Raw genomic sequence first — 13,713 nt, 5'->3', positions numbered from 1 at the left:
TTTTGTATCTGAGACGCCAGTTCTTTTTCCCAAATATAAAAATATAAAAAAGTTTTCTTGTGTTTTCCTGTGAGTGGACATTTTGTAATAAATTAACAAGTTTATACGATTTTCTCTGTCCTTTGTTATACATCCATGCATGCATAGTTCTACTGGGAAACTTTATTTCAAGATCTTTCAAAGATAATCAAAAATTTGCAAATGGTTATGTGTTAGCTTTCCATTACAGTGACAAAACAATAGATAATTGAGGAGGAGAGATTGGCTTTGGGACTGAGCTCCACGGTGGATCACTTGCCTAGCAAGTGTTTCCCAGGTCTGAAACATTACAAATAAAAGCCAAGGGAGGTAGTAAAAAGGGGCGAGCCCACGGCAGCTAGCATCCTCCCATTGCTCTGTGTGGTGGCTCTGTGCTTCGACCCTTTCCTCCATGAAATGGACAGTTCCTCTCCACTCTGTGACTAGGGCTAAGTTTGGAATAGCAGGAGAGGGAGCCAGGTGAGCAGATCCAATGGGACACACTTGTGATTGCTCTGCTCCACAGGAAAAGAGAAGGAAAATATTTGAACTAGCAACTGTTGCTCCCTGAGGAAGCTAGAAATTTTAAAACCAAGAAGTCCTTGTGAAACAGGATTCACTTTTTTTATTCTTTTTTTAATTCAAAGATTTAGAGATCCCATTTTTTTCTGTAAAAGAATTTGTGTTTTCATTTTCTTTGTAGCAGACTCCTAAGTAGAACAAGATTCTGCAATGGGCAGGCCTATTCCTTGTGGGAGGATTTTCTAGCTGGAAACCATTAAAACAGGGTGGAGTAAGCTGCACCACTAATGTAATTTAGCTCTGCCTAAATCTTACACATGTCTGGATTTGGATAAACTCAGAAAATTCTATTATGCAACATTTCTCTAAGCCCACAAATATGGGAAATTTAAGCCCTAAACTTTTGATTCATTAAACTTTGCTCATTAAGAGACTATTTTGCAATATTGTCCTATTTCCAGAAAAACCATGACCTTTCCATTTGGAAAACTATAAAGTCTTGGCTCAAAAATGTACAACTGAAATGTGAACTCTGGGATACACCCACTAAGCTTAAGATATTGAAAGCCAACTCAATTAAAATGTAGCATCTTCTGTCTCTAATGGCAACTAAAGTTCATTAAATTTATTTTACAATTTTGTTTGTACACACAACTTGGTGAACAGGCTAACCTATTAGGCAGTTCTAAGGGTGACATTTCTGCACTCTTGCCTAAATGCTCTGCTAACATTTGAGCATCTGGCATAAAATTTCTTCAGCTTCTGTCTTCTTGTTGGGTATACCCAGCCCAAAGGTCTCAGAGTCACACACCCTAGAGAAACAGCCATCGTGGATCCTCCAGCTAAACACCATCATGGCTTTCTGGACAGACCCACATGAATGTTATACTACACAAATAAACAACTTTCTTTTTCTGGTGAAAAAGCTCATTGGAAAAGAAACAAACAGGAAAGAAAAAAATTTCTTGTAGGACTTTTGCTTGAGCCTTCTTTTTGCTTGTTTGGCTGGTTGGTTGGTTTTTGTGAAGACAGGGTACAACTATGTAATTCAGGCTGGTCTTGAACTCAATATGCATCCCAGGCTGGTCTTGAACATTTGGCAATCCTCCTGCCTCAGCCTTGTGAGTGCTGGGATTTCACATGTGTGCCACCACGCCCAGTTTTGAGCACTTTGAAGTGTGTCTGCTATATTGACTCTTAATTTCTCTTTTTAAAAATCGTTTTATGCTTTAAGCATGAACTCCTGACCCTTCATAAACTCAGCTTTTCTAATTAACCATTGTCATTATTTTATGCCCAAATCAATCCTACCTGGTAAGCATGAGCTTGTTCCTTTATCTTCCTAGTAGTTCTCACCAGTATCTAAAACCAGATTCCAGATTTTCTCCTGCCCCAAGGCATAAATCCAGCTACTTTCCAAAGCATCTTGATTCCTTTTTGTAAAATCTGGGGTGCCTCAGTTGAGCCTGAGAACTGGCATTGTAAAAATGCTGCTTCTAGCCAGGAATAATGAAGCTGAGAGTTGGAAGCCACCCTGGACTATGGAGTGAGTTCAAGACCAGCCTGAGTTACATAGTGAGACCCTGTCCTGCCCCTGCCCCAGACAAGTGCAGCTTCCATTCCCATTATCATCAGGTCACTCAGCCGTGACTCGGCTGAGCCCCACACACGTGTACCACACACGTGGTTCTGTCACAGTGTACCGCACAGGAGAGGGCGTTCACTACACAGCTGCAGGGTGCAGAAGACAAACCTTGGGTCTGTGTGAGCACACTCTGGGTGGCCACACAGCGAGGCACTTCACCATGGCTTAACAGAACACGAAAGTCAGGAGGTTGATCCCAACTGGGCTTCCTTAAAGTCATGAAGTCCACTGGAGTGGACAGGTAACAGTCATCCTGCCTGAGAGGAATCTGGCCAGTGCCAAGTCTTTCATTCTATCTAAAGAGAAAAAGTATATATAAAGCCAAATTTCAAAGCAAGATAGTAGGAACATAACAATGTTAATATATTGCATATTGTTATCTTTAAATTAGTTATTCAGAGTACAGGATACCAGCATTTAATTGTCCAAGCAGTAATTGTCCAAATAAGACTTTCTTTTCAATGAACAAAGAGTAAAGAGAAATTAGTGTAACTATCTTAACTATCATTTATAATATATATTATATATTATACATTATATATATTAATATATATGTGTTATAATGTATTATAATACATTGTATATTAATATGTTATATATTATGTATATTTGTTTTGGTTTGGGTTATTTTGCTTTTCCCTTCCTTCTTTTCTCCATTCCCCCATCCGTTTTTCTTTCCTTTTGAGCAGTTTCTTCCCATTTCACAATATCCGTTGTACATTTTGGATCTTATTTACTCTTTCAGCTTCTCACATTAGGAAGACAACACGATGTTTACACGTGTGAGTCTGATTTATTTCACTAATGAGTATGGTCTCAAGTTGCACCCATTTACCTATAAAACTCTCAAGTTAGTCCTTTATAGCTGAGTAGTACTCCATGTATAAAAATACCACATCTTTTTTAATCCATTCTTTGGTTGGTGGACATTTGGGTTGTTTCCAAGATTTAGCTATTACAAATTGTGCTGCTATAAACATGGGTGCACATATATATCACTGTGCTGTGATGTTTTCAGTTCTTCTGGGTAAATACTCATAAGTGGAATAGCTGGGTTCAATGGGACCTCTAACCCTTGCTCTTTGAGGATTGAGTGCACCAGTCTACACTCACTTCAACAGTGGAAAAGGCTCCTTTTTTCCCCACACACCCACCAGCATTTATTATTGGTTGATTTCTTGATGACAGCCATTCTTTCCAGGGTGTCTGTCACTAAGTCTTTCTCCTAAATTGCCACTCCATGTGAGGGCTTCGGAAAGGCTAGAGTTCATTCTCCCACTCCTCTCTGTCCCATCTTTAGTCACTTCCCCAGGCCCATTTTTGGAGGGCCACACCAACAGCCTCTTCAGAGACCTCACAAGTCACCCCCACCCCCACCTCCAGTCACAGGACACTTCCTCCCTGAGCACCTTCTTCCCCAGGCCTCTTCCCCGTCACAGGTGTTCCAGCTCCTCTTAGGAAGTTGTACTACAGCTTCCTGGAGCTCAGCCCAGCCTCATGTTTTCACGGAAGTCCCCCTCAAGCCCCTCAGGCCTTGTCACCTCCAAAAACTGGACCCCCAAAGACTGGACTGCAGCCTGTCGACTTCTGTCTTGCTGCCCTGACCAAGAACAGTCAGATCTTATTTTAAGTATTTTCTAGCAGTCTCTAAAGGCTGTGGGTGATTAGTACAGCCAACAAACCCAGAGCGCTACGGAGCAGAAGACAACCCTAGTAAATAAGTGGTTCTGGACTCTGGCTGCTGTCACTGGCCAGGATAAAACTGGGAGGAAGCTGGGTGTGGTGGCACATGCTTGTCATCTCAGCACTCAGGAACCTGAGGCAGGAGGATCATCTGGAGTTAGAGGCCAACTTGGAGACATTGTGAGTTCAAGGCAGGTCTGGAATACATAGTAGGACCTTATCTCAAAAAACAAATAAAACAAAAAATTGGAAAGAAAAGATGAGTTGGCAATGTCGGACAGATCCAGAGCTCTAGGCAGGCTAATCAAGGTCAGTCCTCAAACTAAACAGTCCTTATTACACATCTGTTCAACCTTCAAGGGAGCAAGGCTGATGACGGACCAGAAGCCACCCAAAGCCTGACTAGTCATTCTGCTGCAAGAAAACAGCTTTATTAGGCGGGGTGGTGGTGGACTGCCTTGCAGACTAAGATAGCAGCCATTTGGCTTGAGGAAAAGGGTTTTTAAGGGTTGTTGGGGGAGGGGGGGCTCTGCAGGTGAGCCAGGCGTGAGCAGCAGAGGGCGACAGGGTCATCATCAGGTACCCTCCTGGGCAGGGTTGACTTTTGCTGTTGGAATAGTTCTGGCAAGTTTCTTTTCTTGCAGCCCAAGTGTGAACAAGCTCTGGGGATAGGCTGACCCTTTAGCTGACACTCCAGAAGACATTGTACAGATTCCCACTAGGAGATCTGCTTGCTTCCATAAGTAGGATCCACTCATATTCCAGTTATATGGAAATGAGGCAGAGAGCCGAAGCCTGCCGGCATGTTACCCTGACGTTCTCTTCCCTTGCTTCCCCTCTAGAAAGCTTTGTTGGGCAGTAATTTGCCTAACCGAGGCGAAAAACACAAAGCCCGTGGGCCAAGGTAATTGGTAATCCCATTGGCGTTAGGCAGGAGTTTGCTCTACCACCCTGCTCACGTGTCTCCGTCGTTGCCAGTAACAAGCAGAAAGCCACTGGGGGTTGCTGGAAAGGATTCTGCTTTCCGATAAAAGAAGAGGGGGCCAGGGGTTCAGATGCCTGTGCACCCCCACCTCCTGCTCCTGAGGACAGGCAGGAGGCCGGAAGACACTGCGCCCACCCTGCAGCTACCGGTCGCAGAAGCCGGGGTTCCTTGCCGGGACTCCAGACCTCTACTCCGGTCCCGACACAGCCGCAGCAGGGACTGCAAAGCGAACCCAAAGAAAGGGAAAACAAAGGCGTCTTCTGCCCGGGGTCCTGCTCCTATCCAGCTATAGGATGGGTTTTGGTTTTCTGGTAGGATGGATGGGGGGGGGGGGCGGCACCGCTGTCTTCTCCCAGAGCCAGGCCAAAGCTCACAGCAATAGGACCGGCTAACGCCGCCCGTACTAGAGCGCCAGTCCCGACTGCGCAGCCGTAGCTCGCCCAGGCCCCGCCCCCGAGGCCAGGTCTATTCTGGCGCTCCTCGTGACGTCACTGTGTCGTCGCTCCCCTTCTCTAGCCACGCCTCCTCTCCTCGCCGCCTAGTAACCCGGAAGTTATACTCGCAACTGGGCTTTCTGTCCCACAATCCTGCGCGTTCTTCCTTTCCAACTTGGCCCCGGCAGAGTGAGTATCCTTGGGAGTTTAAGAGTTCGGTAATCCGGCTCCATCCTCCCCCAGGAGTGCACTGACTGAAGCTGCGGGGTTCCCCCGGGCTGGCTCAGGGGCTCTGCTTTCCAGGGAGAGGGAACCGTGCTGCGTTAAAAAACTCTGGAGCTTGGGAGGGAAAGTGGCCCGGCTTAGGGAAGCCGGGGCCGCAGGGTTTCCGCGTCGGGATGACGGCTTGGTCATGCGCAGCCCTGGGCTCCTGGCCCAGCTATGCATCCGGCCACATTTGTCCAAGCCCGGAGTGAAGATCCGGCTTGGGCTTGTCCCATTTTTGCCTGTTCAGAGCCTCCTTGTCTCCTGCGTTTAGATGGCTCCCGCAAAGAAGGGTGGCGAGAAGAAGAAGGGCCGTTCTGCCATCAACGAGGTGGTGACCCGAGAATACACCATCAACATTCACAAGCGCATCCATGGAGTGTGAGTGCCCTGCGGTCGGGCGCGGGCTGGCGGGGTGGGCTCAGCTCCCGTGCGGCCACCCTTGGGGCGCCCTGGTGTTGAGGCCAGGTCTAGAGGCAACATGTCTCCGGGGCTGAGTTGCGTGCAAGCTGCTTAAGGAGTCGCGGGGTTCTAAGCGTACTCCTCTGAGGTTAAGGACTGGAAATGTGATTGAGAGGAATCTGTGAGGCAGTTGTGGAAACCTTGGATGGAGGTTCCTCTGGGACAGTGTAAAAAGTAAGAAGTATGTGCGAGGGAAAGCAAACTTAATTCAGCAGGGAAGTTAGGCAGCTTAGAAGCTATCCCGGCGGGGGACTCTGTTCCCCAACCCCGGAGATGGACTGATGGGAAGCCGGTCAGGAGTTACGGGACAGTGCATGATGGAGACGACCCTTGAGTGCTGGGGAATCTGTGATGTGAGACAGTTATAAGGATTGACAGCCTGGAGGTAGCTCAGTGGCACAGCAGTTGCCTGGCACTGGAAGTGCAAGGTCGTGAGTTGAGTCTCAGTACCAAAAAAAAAAAAAAAATGTAAGGAATGATTGTATCGCTTTTCTACATGATTTCTGTATTTAGATACTGAGCGTGACAGATTTTTCCCGTTTTATTCATGGCCTTTACTGATCGAAATTGCTTGGTTTTGTTAAAGTGTTTTTTGTTTTTATCTGCCACATAGAGAAATATCCCATTCAGTCTAATTACGGAGTAGAGTTTCTTGTGTTTGCCTGGGCAGTATCCTGGGCCAGAGATGTGTGTCCCTCATATTGGCTCTGAAGCTAAGTAGTGACCCTGTCAGCCACGGAGCGTTGGGACGTTGTCTAAAGTGGCATCTCTAAATTGGTTGTGGATCTACAATCCAGTGTGTTTATACCACCGATGAGTAACCCTAACTCTACCTCTATTGGGGGCGTCGCCAGTACTTCACCACCCCTAGCCACTGCTTTGGGCTTTGTGGATGCTGCAGGGAACCAAAGACCTTAATCTGTAGTTGGCAGTAGAAGGTGGGCAGCAGGTCCTTGGAGTGTGAGACAGCGCTGGGGAGGAAGGGAGCCCTGGTGTGGAAAATGTGTTCTTAGAGGCCACGGCAGTACCCATGACAGCCCCCAAGGCTCACAGGATGCAAGCATCCAACTGCTGCTTGCCTGGGTAAACAAACTTCTCATACTACTTGGTCTAAACCCAACTCCTGTTTTTCTCCAGCCTGGTCCCCTCCTGGCCTCCAGCCCTGTGCCATCCTGGTGGGTGCCCCACTGTGTCCCTTCCTTTGTGTGTTCCCATAGCCAGGGTGCTTGCTGTCATCTCACAGGAGCCAGCTCACTTTATTTTTACTTCTCCCTGTGTCTGTGCCTCAGAGATGGCTGCCTTCAGGCCTTTATCCTCTTAGCCATTGTGTTGAAATTTCCATCCCTTCCCTAACAGTCTTCCATCTTTTTCCTAGTCCATCTTGATACCATGCACTTGGGGTTTCCTCAGCATGAGCTGTGTGATGAGCAGGGGTTTGCCCGTTGTGCTGACCGCCGTTATGCTAGCATTCTTTATCTCTAGGTACCAATGATGTGGCTTTGGGCTGTAGAAATAGGTAGGAGGCCAGCAAGGGTCATGTTTAGCCTTTTCCACCTGTGTAAGATCTTGTATGTTTGGGGTTTCTTAGGTAGATGAAAGAATAGAATCTAGATGCATGTGTGTCCTCATTGTAAGGAAAGGGATACAGTACTGAACTCTGCCTGGAACAGATAACTAAAGACCGAACTGGTGGCCTGGCAGTGCCCAGGGCACACCTGGAGCTCCCTGGCTGGTGGACATCCTCATACTTAGCACATAGAAGTTTCAGACCCGGCCCTGTGAGCACAGCTAGCTGACAAATAGGTGCTGTCCTGCACTTTGTCCAGTATGGTTTTTAATGTCCCTGAAAATGGGTCACACAGCTCCTTGTCCGAGTGAATCCTGGCTGCTGGCCACTGCACTCTGGAGGACAGAAGGATTGTTACTGCCTGGTACAGGTTTAGGTCTGTTTTGTAAGACCAAGGTGTACTGTGTGTTTCATATAATGTGCTTGCTTATGAGGTTTGTTCTTCCTTGTGTTTGGATCTTAGGGGCTTCAAGAAGCGTGCCCCTCGGGCACTCAAGGAGATCCGGAAATTTGCCATGAAGGAGATGGGGACCCCCGATGTGCGCATTGACACCAGGCTCAACAAAGCTGTCTGGGCCAAGGGAATAAGGTACTGAAGTGGGCTGACCGCACCACCGCCTTGTCCGGCTTGGGGCAGGGTCCATGTGATGGTCGGAAGGGTTATGCTTGGAGGTATGAAGGGAACACTGTGGCTGTGACCCGAGGCCTCATGGAGGATGAGGGCAGTGCACAGGCTTCTGTGATGGGCTGAGTGTCTGGAAGGAAGGCCAGCAGCCCACCTAGGGAGCAGGGGTGGAGTTCTCCGCACAGTGGGTGGGCACCCGAGTTTCTGCTGAGGAGTGGCTGGAGGTCAGAGGTGCTGCTCTGACCCATTCTGTTGGGCAGGTGTCCTGAGTGGTAGCATTCGGGGTCCAGCCAGGTAAACTCTCCAGGAGTAGGTAAGTGGCTCCCTGATTGGATCCCAAGCTGTAGCTGGCTTCTGTTTTGCATGGGGCTTTATTTTGTGGTAGTTGGTTTTAAGACAGGGTCTTGCCGTGTAGTTGGGGCTGGCCTCGAACTACAGGCTCGGATTCCTAAGTGCTGGGGTTACGAGTGAGCCGCTGTGCATGGCTGAATCTGAGGGTCAGGAGCAAAGGTGGGATACAGGCTGCAGCTTCTCCAAGAGGTCATGAACCAGAGTCACCTGTGTTCCCCCAGGAATGTGCCATATCGCATCCGTGTCCGGTTGTCCAGAAAACGTAATGAGGACGAAGACTCACCGAACAAGCTGTACACTTTGGTGACCTATGTCCCCGTTACCACATTCAAAAGTAAGTCACTGCGTTTCTCGGAGCTTGTAAAAGTGATGTGAGCAAAGTATCACCGCTGGTATGGGAGGTGACCAGGGCCTTGGGCACCAAGCTGTGGTACGGACATGGGGCTATGGTACAGGCCCTTTTTTAAATTTTCAGACTAAGTGACCTGGAGTGCTGCTAATTTGGGATCCTTGGTGCCCCAGGTGCTGCGTTGACAGGCATGTGCCACTGTGCAGGGTGCCTCCTTAGCTTTCTTTCTGACCTAAACGCATCTCTAAACCAAGTATTTGCTCTACCCCTGTAAGCTAGGTAACTTCCAGCCGGCCTGCAAATAGCAGGTGTAATTATTCCAGCTTTTAAAACTTGTCGTAGTGTGGGGGAGATGCCGAAAACAGACAGCACTGGGCCTGGGCCATATAAAGGTGACAGTGGGGTGCTGCTGTTTGTCTGGCCCTTTCTAAAATGGTCACTGAGGTGCTCATGGGAAGTGGGGGTCAATGTGGGGACTGACTGGCTGCTGCTTCTCTTACAGATCTCCAGACAGTAAATGTGGATGAGAACTAGCTTTCAAATAAAGCTGCACAGCTGCCTCTGTGCCTTGGTTTTCTGTTCCCCTCATGCTGCGCTGCACTGCATGTAAGCCGTTCCCCATGGCAGGTCATCGGGCTTCGGAACCCTGTTGCTCCCCTGCTGGAGCCACCACTCTATGGGCATTTATGCTGGGACTTCAGTGCGGTGCTGCCACAAAGAAGGGTCCCCAGGCAGGGGGTGGAGGGGCAGCCTATGTATTCACATGGCACAGAGGGCACCCCTGGCAGTGTGAGGTAGAAGGGCTCAGTCAATATTGATACAAAAAAGTTTATTAAAAACTGTGGTGGCCAAGGTTGAGAGCATAATTGTAACACATTTTTGGAAGGGCATACCCAAAGTGAATACAACCAAAAATAGTAAAATGGTTTCAATTACCAGCATTGAAACAAAATTAGTGCAAAAAAGCCAAAAACAGTTGCAGACAGTGGCCCTGACAGTGAACACGACTCATGGAAATGCAAGCCTGGGGTTCTCCTCTGCCTCGTTGGTCTGTATCTGGTGCTTGGGCTCTGTTGTGATACCAGCATCACAGCAGGAGCACCCATTGCAGCAGGATGGCTAGAAGCGAAGCCTCAGGTCAGTGTCGAGATGGCCACCCAGTGCCACTGCCTGTCCAACAGGTGGTCTCTTAAAGAATAAATAGGAGTCCTGGGAAATGAGCTGCTCAGGCAGTCTCCCAGCAGGTCACTCAGACAGCCAGGCAGCCTCACCGAGGGGTACCCAGCTTCCCGTCAGGCTGCGGCTGGCGGCTCAGTTCAAGGGTTTTGAGGCCGTACTGATTGGTCTTGGCGTTTTCAAGTTTGGACTTGATGTCTAGTGGCTTTTCAAAGAAGTTCACCAAGGATTGCTCAGTGAGCAGCGATGCCAGGATGTGCTCCAGGGAGACTGACCAGACCCCTTCTGCCATGGCAGGGAATGCCTGGGTGTCCTGGGCGGGCCTGCCAGGCTCTGCGAAGACGGAGTCCTCGGGAGAGGCAGCAGGGCCAGGCATCTCCTCTGCACACTCCTGGCAGCTGCTGCCCGAGCTGCTGCTGCGCTGGCCCACCTCCCCGATCTGCAACAGCAGTGTGGTGACTGTAGCAATGGCCTGATACAAGATATTTTCCTCTGGATCCTCATGGAACATACTGTACAGAGTCTTACAGAACTGGATAAACTCCCTCTGGAATTAGAAAAAAGTCCAGTGCAACAGCATAGCCAGGATGAGAATACTGTTTTTCATATGTTACACTTGGAGGAAAGCACACAACTACTCTGAAGAAGCAGAGGATAAAGTACTCTCAGCCTGTATTCTGCAGACCACCTCTCCAGGGGTTCTGCGAGTGCTCAGAAGCATGCTGGCTAGGTGGTAACCACAGTAATGGAGTCTCCCAGCTTGCAGAAATTTGTCCCAAGAAATCGCAGCTCTTAAGAGACTTACCTAGGCTATTTAAGCTAGCGTTTGTAATGGAAATGTCAGGCTGTGGAGAAGGTTAGAAAAAATGGCCCACCTACCTGACAGCAGGCTTCTACAAGCTGGAAAGCAAACTAGAATGTAAGGTGAACCCAAATGTTAATAACCACACTGGCCTTCCATCTCTAGTTAGGAACGTTTCTGAATGGGTAATAGTATCAGGACTGAGGGCAAGTGATAAAGGCATGGTTTTCAGGCTTGGCGGGCTCTGCTGATTGCATTTGAGGAAGGACACTGGTGACAGCAGCAGCATTTGGCAAGGAGCCATGGTCCCATGTAGGTGCGTTTCATGGGCAGCAGTGGAGAATGCATGTCTGTGCCGGTGGTGCCTGCAGGGATGCTTATTAAGGCTAAGCAGATGGGTGGGAAAGGACACCGAGCCACTGAGAAACTCAGCCTTGAGCAGATTCACCTGCTTCTTTGTCGTGGGTTGGTGACCGCCCAGAAGCACTGGAGTGCATAGAGGCCCCAACTGTCAAATGGTACTGCTAATGTTTGAGGTGGGGAAGAAAGCACTGGGTGAGAAAATCATTTGCACCTGAGGAGCAGAGTGAACCTCTAAAACCACCCCACCCAGACAGCAGCACGTAGAGGGTCTGCTACAAACACCAGCCCTGCACACTGTTTTGGGTTCAAAAACCTGGAGTGGGCTGGGGTGTGGCTTGGGGGGGCGCAGGCTCCCCAGCCTGCAACTCCAGGCACCACCAAAAAGACTGAAACATCTCATGCTGCATCCCATTGGGCTCCCAGCAGGTGGCATAAGTCCCATAGTAAAGGGCCATCCTTAGCTCTAAACCTCCATTGCTCAAACACTGAGACCCTTACCAAATTTAAAAAAAAAAAAAAACCCTGCCATCACCACCTGGCATCTGTGTAGTGTAAGACTTGTTTCTGGAAGAGGTTCCAGGGTCTTGCATTGTGTATCATGCAGTCAGTGGTTCTGATACCATGCTGGTTTCTTTGAGGAAAGAATACTGTACCTCTGGGCACGAATCTTTCCAACACCCATGGAGAAAGTGGTAACCCTGACAAATGAACTCCACAAACCGAAAGGTATGAAAAATGGCAGCCTATTTCAATAATGTTCAGCACCTCAAAGTTAGGCAGCCCTGGACTTTTAAGATGAAAGAGCCCAGAGGTGTTGGGGTCTGGAAGGGAAGGGGCCAAGCTGGGTTATCGTTAGTAACTGGACAAATGGTCCATCTCTCCATAGCAGGAAGTTCATACCTGGCTCATCTTGGGCAGCTCCTTCTCAGTTCTGTCTTTTTCTTTGGCTAGATCTCTAATCATCTGCTTCAGCTGCTTCTGATAATCAACTGTATCACCTTGAAACAAAGGAAAAACAGTTGAAATTCAGTGAAAGCAAAAAGGAACACTGGTAGACGGATGAGGGGTCCCACTAAGCAAGCCCCACATAGCACCAGGAACTCCAGGAGTGTAAGAGCTGACTGTGTCCCTCCATATAGCTGGGGCAAACTAAAGGACAGGAAGAAACACTGGCACCGCGACACTTCAGCTCCCAGAAGGTTCCTGGCTGACACAGTGGGCTCTGGTGACTCCCAAGAGGTAAGGAAGGGCCAGGCAGCCACAAGAGCAGCCAGGACGCACGCAGTGCCTCGGGAGCAGGTGATGGGGGAGGTACATGCCATGGGACTTGCCGAATGTCAGCGGCCTGGATGTCGACAGCAGAGGACTCCTCAGCGGTGACTGGCTGTCCCGGTCATTTTCAGTAAGCGCTTAGAGGGAAAGAGACATAAACTGAGCACATGTTACCTGGCCAAGACTGGTAAATGCTTTAGCTTCTTAGGCAAGACAGGACCAGAGACTGCAGAGCCCCAGGCTGCAGGCTGCAGGCTCTGTGCAGGGAGCTCAGTGTCCACAGCTCCTGTCCAGAGGCACCAGGTCAGTAAAATGTCTCACATCCCAGATGTCCACGGGCACTGCTGGAACTGACGATGCACAGATTCATGAGCAGACACTGCGCTGGCTGTGGTGATGCACACCTGTGATCCCAAGCACTCGGAGTCCGAGACAGGAGGATCACAGCAAGTTCAAGGCCACCTCGCGGCCTGGTTTCATGGAGACCCTGTCTCTCTCTCTCTCTCTCTCTCTCTCTCTCTCTCTCTCTCTCTCACACACACACACACACACACACACACGGCCAGCATTGCTGAGTTGGTTTGGAGAAACACACACGCACACTGTCAATTCCTATTCTATAGAAGTGTCAATACACATATGGAAGAAACTCCAAAAATGAACAGGCTAGGTCTCTGGATGGGAGGATAATTGGTTATTAACTTTCCGTGTCATGAACACAGTTTTCTCAGAACATAGGAAAACTAAAAGTGACATCAGAAGCCTCACACACTGCTGGGGGCAGTAAGCTGGCCCCGCTGGCCCAGAGACTGCCTGTCAGCTCCTCAGACTGTTCGGCAGGGCTGCCATCTGAGCCAGGCTCCTGCTCCCAGGCAGTTACCAGACGACACAGGTCAGAGTCACCAGCACCTGCACAGGAACCTTCAGAGCGGCATGAGCCAAAACCAGAGCAGCCAAGGCCTGTCAGCCGGCGAGGACACAGATGCACAGGTGTGCGGTGCTGGTGTCACCTGGGCCGCACCGTGGATGAATCTTGACGATGCTACGCCAAGTGACAGAAGCCAGGCGCCTGGCAGCAAGTGCTGTGTCCAGGCCGCATACATGCAGTGTGCAGGACATACAGACACGTACCCGGCTTCCTAAGGCTGGGGACAGATGGGCTGGGACAGATTCTTATTAGGGTTTGCTCGCACAA

At 49.2% G+C, this 13,713-nt stretch overlaps 2 protein-coding genes across 4 annotated transcripts in view; one reads left to right on the top strand and one right to left on the bottom strand.

Annotated features, from left to right (window-relative positions):
- The first annotated feature begins 5,387 nt into the window (after positions 1 to 5,387).
- Rpl31 (ribosomal protein L31) lies at positions 5,388 to 9,465 on the top strand. The gene is made up of 5 exons (XM_003471595.5): positions 5,388 to 5,476; positions 5,826 to 5,932; positions 8,044 to 8,169; positions 8,778 to 8,890; positions 9,408 to 9,465. Exons 2-5 carry the CDS (start codon positions 5,826 to 5,828, stop codon positions 9,437 to 9,439), a joined length of 378 nt encoding a protein of 125 aa, XP_003471643.1. The 5' UTR covers positions 5,388 to 5,476; the 3' UTR covers positions 9,440 to 9,465.
- A 252-nt stretch (positions 9,466 to 9,717) lies between these two features.
- Tbc1d8 (TBC1 domain family member 8) overlaps positions 9,718 to 13,713 on the bottom strand; it is an 83,231-nt gene continuing 79,235 nt past the window's right edge. For 2 of the 3 annotated variants that reach the window (XM_013154322.3, XM_013154323.3), the window contains exons 18-20: positions 12,566 to 12,655; positions 12,147 to 12,244; positions 9,718 to 10,628 (exon numbers count right to left, since the gene is read on the bottom strand). In XM_013154322.3, coding sequence (XP_013009776.1) covers positions 10,173 to 10,628; positions 12,147 to 12,244; positions 12,566 to 12,655 — 644 coding nt within the window. In that variant the 3' untranslated portion in view covers positions 9,718 to 10,172. The remainder of the gene's footprint in view (positions 10,629 to 12,146; positions 12,245 to 12,565; positions 12,656 to 13,713) is intronic. The other variant, XM_005004459.4, reaches the window with a different exon arrangement.

Source organism: Cavia porcellus, unplaced genomic scaffold (genome assembly GCF_034190915.1).
Source record: "Cavia porcellus strain 051 isolate PalLab524CR breed Dunkin Hartley unplaced genomic scaffold, mCavPor4.1 scaffold_18, whole genome shotgun sequence".
NCBI lineage: Eukaryota > Metazoa > Chordata > Mammalia > Rodentia > Caviidae > Cavia > Cavia porcellus.
This window is presented reverse-complemented; position numbering and strand designations above follow the sequence as displayed.